Source organism: Taudactylus pleione, unplaced genomic scaffold, assembly GCF_031769625.1.
Source record: "Taudactylus pleione unplaced genomic scaffold, aTauple2 ptg001126l, whole genome shotgun sequence".
Classification (NCBI taxonomy): domain Eukaryota; kingdom Metazoa; phylum Chordata; class Amphibia; order Anura; family Myobatrachidae; genus Taudactylus; species Taudactylus pleione.
Genome location: NW_028285527.1, coordinates 968,485 through 975,458, shown reverse-complemented (window position 1 = coordinate 975,458; position 6,974 = coordinate 968,485). Strand labels below are relative to the sequence as shown.

The 6,974-nt window shown below is 37.9% G+C and overlaps 1 protein-coding gene across 1 annotated transcript; it reads right to left on the bottom strand.

Moving 5' to 3' along the window:
* Positions 1-619: 619 nt before the first annotated feature.
* LOC148453602 (cis-aconitate decarboxylase-like) lies at positions 620-6,684 on the bottom strand. The gene is made up of 6 exons (XM_088461947.1): positions 6,664-6,684; positions 5,496-5,550; positions 4,961-5,148; positions 2,447-2,551; positions 2,155-2,360; positions 620-1,541 (listed from the first exon to the last, which is right to left on the bottom strand). The coding sequence occupies exons 1-6, from the start codon at positions 6,682-6,684 to the stop codon at positions 620-622; spliced, it is 1,497 nt and encodes a 498-aa protein (XP_088318073.1).
* Between the last annotated feature and the right edge of the window lie 290 nt (positions 6,685-6,974).

Genomic DNA, 6,974 nt, shown 5'->3' with positions numbered 1-6,974 from the left:
AAAAATATTTCTAAACATATTTGCACAAAGTAAGGGGATGTACAATAGCATAAACACTTACTTTATAGAGCATCTGCTCCTAGAAATAAATAAATGAAATAATTGGACCTAATAGTACATCTTAATGCTCAATATATTCTCTCAGCGTACTACTGTACATTTATATCTGAGCAACTAAGGGAGGAGCATGTCACATGTGCAGAGGGGTGTCTGATATCACACTGATGTGATGAGAAAGGACTTGGCTTCACCATCAAATGCAAACCCTGTATCTCATTAATATGCCAAGAAGATATGGAGCTTGCGGTATACAGTACCTATAAGTTGGCAAACCTCACTAGACACACCGGATTGCTCTAGACCAGAGATTAGAGCTGTGATGTTGCCCACTTTCAAAAATATTATAGAGAATTAAAAACACACTATCAATATAGAACTATTTTTGTTTTTTTTGGGATGTGTGTCACATATTATAGCTGTTTTAACAGCATCATTTTTATGTCATACATCCGATAACAAAGATCAATCTGTCATAAATACTAGTACACTGATTGATAAATAACATACTAAAGTCCCGCTTTAGAATTCTTGTAAACAGAGTAATAATAATTCTTATGAGTTATTGGAGTAGCAGTGGCAGTAGGGAGCTGTCTTTGACACTTTCTAGATTGTCTACTATCTGTATTACACCTTGCACCTGGTCTTCCTGCAGGACATGTCGGGCATTGGAGGAGAATTTCTTCAGCAGGGATTCCCAGCTCAGGGGTTTTCTCCAATGTCCATAAAAAGTGTCACATTTCCCGATCATCACATCCCCATTTCTCAGCAGCAGAGCCACCTCTGCGTACATCTTGTCAAAGTTGGCTTCATTATCTCTAGGATGCTCCACCACCACTTTGCTCAGGAGATCGTGGAGTTCATTACGGAACATGGTGTCTTCATGGAAGGAACGGACATTAACTTCACCATCTAGGAGTGCGGTGCAGGCATTGAACTGGAAAGAGTGGCGAGCCTGGTGTTCTGAGTCTGGATAGGGCCTGTCAATGTATTTGGATACTGGGACTCTAAGAACAATAGACTGAATATCGGATGGGTTGAATGAGCCATATTGTTGGACAAATGTATTTCTAACTGAAGCAGCAGCATCAGCGACCCAGTGCATCCCTAGATGTGCAGGAAAAGACTTGAATGCAATGTCTTGCTTCTCCAGAAGAAATTCATAATGTTTTCCTGGGGGAGATAATGGCTTAGGCTGGTAATCACCATAAAAAGTACTAAACCCAGCACAGCCGGGCACATCATCAAGTATGAGTGTATTGGCCTCCATTCCCTTAGCAGCCAGGATAGCAGCTTCCAGACCTAACCTAGTGGCATTGCCAATGTGCAGGGGCTTAGCCAGGGTGGCAGCATTTGCCATAGGAGCACCAGCAAGGGAGGCTGCAATTGCCAGGGCATGAGTGCATTGCTCTTTATCTAATGAGAGGAGATTGGCTGATGCTGCAGCACTTCCCATGGTGCCAACCACAGACGGTGGATGAAATCTGTAGTGAGAAAATAGTATTATATTATTTATTTATGTAACAATAACATGTGCAAATTATCTTATATAATAATATTTACAGTATTCTTTAGTGAGATGTTGCTGCCTTATAGTGCCCAAGCTATAAAGAGACCAAGCTATAAAGAGACATTTCCTGGCTGGTTGAAGCAGCCCCCTGAGGAAGGTGTGTAGCTATAATGCTCTGCTCCCTACATAGACAGAGGGAACTTTAAAACCACAGTGGTGTCTGGGAAATGTCTATATATCCAGTTTGTAATTAAAATCTGTTTGAGAGTATACAATAATTTATATGCATTTATACTTAATAATAATAACTCTTACATTTCCCTATTAGACATGTTGCTCTTTATCAAAATAAACAATAAAACATTTGAGGTGGGATGTATCAAGTTTTGGAGAGATATAAATTGAAGATGCTGCCCAAAGCAAACAATCAGATTGTAACTGTCATTTCAAAGACCATGCTATATAAATAAGCTGATTGTTTGTTTTGGCAACTTGTCCACTTTAACTCAATCCAAGATTTGATACATCTCCTCCTTCGTACCATAATGGGGAGATGATACCATCAACCATTGGGACTAAGTACTCACTTTTTAGGAATGCTCTTTGCTTCGCTGGAGAAACCCATAAGTCTTCCTTGTATTTCAATCCCTACATTGAAAGCCGTCAGCAGTTCCTCACCACTGATCTTTCTGCCATGTGACAGTATCTGTGACAGTGCCAGGATGGCAGGAAGCACGGCACCAGAAGGGTGTGTGGCAGGGTGCCACGTGTCATCAAAGTCCATGGAGTGAACCTATGGTGACAGGGAAATGATTAGATGGACTGAGCAGCTATATAATAAATATTATTTTATTTTTATTTATAGTAAAGTCTACTTACAGCAACTCCATTGGCATAGGCAGCCAGGGTCGGAGAGAGCTTTAATCCTTTCTGTCCATAGACAGAACAAAGGGCAGAATTTCCATATGTTGAAAAGTATAGGTCCTGAAAAAAGGAAATAATATGATGTCAATATTTAAAGCAATTCTAAATAATCATATTGTAATTAACTTGTGTAACTAAGGAGATCAGATCCAGGTCTTCCAGTGTCCAAGGAAAAGGGCTCAATGTTTTATTATTATTATTATTATTATTATTATTATCCTTTATTTATATGGCGCCACAAAGGTTCCGCAGCGCCTTACACAGTACATAAATGAGCACACAAGAAAAACAGTTAATAGTAATACAAAACAATGCAGGACAAGGACAAGGTTATAAACTCAGCTGCAAAACACAAGCAGCAGGACATGAGCAACCAGGTGGTAGGTGCCATTGTAGGGAGTTAGGAGTAAATTATACTATAAGTAGGGGGAGGAGAAGCACGTGAGGATGAGGGCCCTGCTCGTGAGAGCTTACATTCTAAAGGGGAAGGGCAGACAGACAGGGGCGACACAGAGGGGTAGATAGTGAAGAAGGAGCATGGAGCAGTGGGTTAGGATATGTGCTGCGGAATGTGTGTGTATAAGACGACCTGATGTTATGTAAAAATTAAGTCCTTCATACATCTATCTCTATGATAGAAAATAGATTGTTTGTGTTATTTACATGAGAGATGTACAAAGTAAAGTAGAAGCACTTTAATTTGTGTGTTACATTTTAGCATCTATATACAGCCTGACAAGAAATGCAGCTATTATGGGACTGTCCCGCCATCCTAATACAGTAGTGACTACTTTAGTTCCAGCTGCTGGGTGCTATGCCATGCTCCTGTGAGTGGGTGCATCTCACATGCTAGACCCACTCACAAATGGGTGCAGCCATACATGATGTGGTCCCACAGGATGTTGCAGTACCCGGGCCCAGAATTTCTCTTGGCAGCCCTGGAGGTGACAGACAGAACGAGGAGGGAATGGGGCTTAGTAGTGGGGTAACAAGACCATGGAGGGAGGTGGTTGAGAGTGGAGGTATAGGAGAGGTGGGGGAAAGAAGCAGAGGGTTGGAAGCAGACTGATGAGAGAAAAAAAAGGAAGAACAGCAAGTGGAGGAAACAGGAGGGGGAAGAGAGGGATGGATAAAGTAGAGGATTATGTGGACATAGAATATGGGGGTTGTGTGAAGTAAGGGTGTTCATGCTGTGGACAAGGTAATAATTGAGATGTAAACTGGAGTGGAGGCTGTGAGATATAGAGTCAGTGTGGATTAAAGTTGTTAAATGTTCAAAAATACATGTAAAGAACAGTGCTGCTAATGTATGAGCGCAGCTCCAAAAGTGATATATAAAGGAGAGGTATGTGAGTAGTGGGTGCAGGAATTAGTTTATAAACAAATGATTAAAGTGGATAGATGTGACACAATTGGAAAAGGCAATACAAAATGAATGAGGACAAAATTACAATGTACCCGAGCTGATCCAGTCCAAAGTGTTCTGATCAACAAAGATCAATCAACAAGAGCAGTACACAGACAGGGGAGCACTTGCAGTGTCCAAGCAGTGAGTGCAGTAAGTAGTTGCCTGGATATGCATACAGCAGAAGATGTTGATTTTGTTCATTCACATAAGTATGTTGCTTCTTGTTGTTCAGAAAGTGGTCTGGTTTTGAGTTTCTTTTCCCTCAGTTTTCCTCCAGTTTAACTCCAGCGTAACTCCGACTTAGTTATCAAATTGTATTTACACTTATAATCAGAACACTTTGAATCTTAACACAGACTATGGCAGCCACCGGCTATGCAGCCTGTGGGAGCAGTAATATCTAAAGTTACAAACATGTGTCTCTGTGCTCACTGATTGGGACCCCACCCCGAAAGCTCTAACACACACTAAATTGGGATGCAATAAAGTCGAAGATAAACAATTTGTGAAAAGGGGGAGGCCAACACAGATTCACAATACATTCCTAACTTCCTTTAGATAAATTGCTCTTAGTATAGCAGTAGTTGTAATTTACCCAGTATAAATTTTCAAAACTGTGCTGAGGCAATCACTAAAACAGCATCTGATGGGAGCAGTAGTTGTAATTTACCCAGTATAAATTTTCAAAACTGTGCTGAGGCAATCACTAAAACAGCATCTGATGGGATTTCACTTTATTTCACTAGTTTATTGTTGGTGATTACTGATCTGTGGATCTACGTGAAGAGGGTTTATGTAATAGGGTGCAACTTGCAGCCGCTACAGGAACTCCTGCGAGTCTTCCCATATTTTTAAAGCGGCAATCATTTTAAAGGCAAAACCAGCTTGGTCTCACCCTATTACATAAGCCCCAAGGTGTCTTTAAAAGTAACAATAATTCATAATGTATACAGTAATACAGCCATCTAAAGTGGTGATGGCAATAGGTGTATTCAAAGAAAAGTATTTATCCCACCACCCCAGATGATGCAATATCACAGATCATGGTCATTATGTATTACCTGGCAGTATTTCACCACGATATTGAAGACATGAGTTGTGCTGCCGACCAGTCCGACCCCAATGCTGTCCAGGATCATGCGCTTACTTCTGTGCCGCACAATATCAGAGAGGTGATCGGGGCGGATCTCATGGATGAAAGATGCAAAACTGTTGGTGATGGATTCTTCTACCTGGTTTCTTACAGCCACTGATAAGAGAAATATCACAATAATGTTCCTTCTGATTTTCCCTTCCGGTGTATTTCTTTTACACCTTTCCTTTCAAATTTGTGCCTTTTTTAATCTTGTGAAAATATTTTATTTTATTACCTATCTGACTCTTATATCCTTCAAAATAGTATCTACCCTGTTTTTAATTCTAGTGCTTTGTAGTAATTATACAGTTATATGATATAGCCCAAAGTCTATTTGGAACCATAACAGTGTCACCCATTTGTATTGATACATTGATTGCAGAAGGAAGATCACAAATTTAACTTCAAAGCCAGAACTGTTACAATTGAAACATTAAAAATATATATTTTTTGATAATTACCTTTTGCAGTTGACTTGTGGATGGGCCTTGATAGTTGCTGAAGTTTCTTTGTGTTCTATGAATGATAGAAATTTTATAATGAAATAAATTATTTATTTTAGTTACATTTGAATTCCTATGTGATGGTTACATTATTGTGTACCAAACCTTTCCATATTTTAAATACTATGTGGAGATAATACCATGCTTTAATGTATTATATGAAACCCATAGACAGCTCTACTTAAATCAATGCACAGTCTTATCCTGGACTCGGACACTGTACTGTAGCCGTGTCCTTTGAAGCTTTATTACATTGTACTGCTTGTTACATCCACCAGAGGCTACTACCCTTTACACAGTTTGTGTATGAACTAAAGCTTATACACTTTCATTTACATTGTTGTACTTAAGAGAATATTGATGCCATCAATTTAAATTGTAGATTTCTAATGGTACAGTTAGTATTCTTTGGAAAAAATGCTATAGTTAACAGCATAAAAATAATACTATAATATTTGTATAAGCTATTTTAAGTTACCGTTTTTATTCCATAGTATTTTAAATATACATTTGAATCTTTGAACCTTTACATAATTACACATCTTTTGGCAGCATTATAAATCTTTATAAAACATATCAGGAAGGGTGTAATTCATTTTACTGTTTTTGTTTTTGACAATTTGCATTTTCTTTAAATTTATATTCCTTTTACAAGTCCTTGTGTTAAACATTTCCCAACACATCTTCATGGCTAAATTCAGTCATATCTCAGTGTCCTTATGCACTTATTTTTCAATTGCAATGTTTTAGGCTTAATTAATAATGTTAAACTGCTTTTGTAACATCACTGGTACATTGGTAATTGGTAGCAGAATATTAAATTACTATATGAAAATGGATCATGTTGGGAAGTTTGGTATACGTACATGTAAATATTTTATACATGCAAAGTGTATATTGTTGAATTATAAATAATATAGAATACAATAGTAAACAATAGAGTACAAATAAAAAAACATTAAATAAAAGTGAAATTACAATTTGCATATTTTTCGGTTAATACTGGGTAGCATTTTAATTTACAAAAAGTTTAAACATATTTACTTATACATCTCAGATTATGTATCTGCTAATCTACTAAAGGTTTTACCATATGTGCATGTACATCTTTGAAAATAGTACTTACTTTAACAGCTGCAGAAGACATTTTTGAATTAAGATATGTTTTAAAATGATTAGGGGTGTGCACCGGCCACTTTTCGTGTTTTGTGTTTTGGTTTTGGATCTGGATCTTTCTTCGTGTTTTGGATCTGGATTGGTTTTGCCAAAACCACCCTTCCGTGTTTTGGGTTCTGGGTTTTGTGTTTTGGATCTGTATTTTTTTGAAAAAAAGCATAAAAACAGCTAAAATCACAGAATTTGTAGGTTTTTCTGCTCCTATGCTATTATTAACCTCAATAACCTTAATTTCCACTCATTTCCAGTCTATTCTGAATA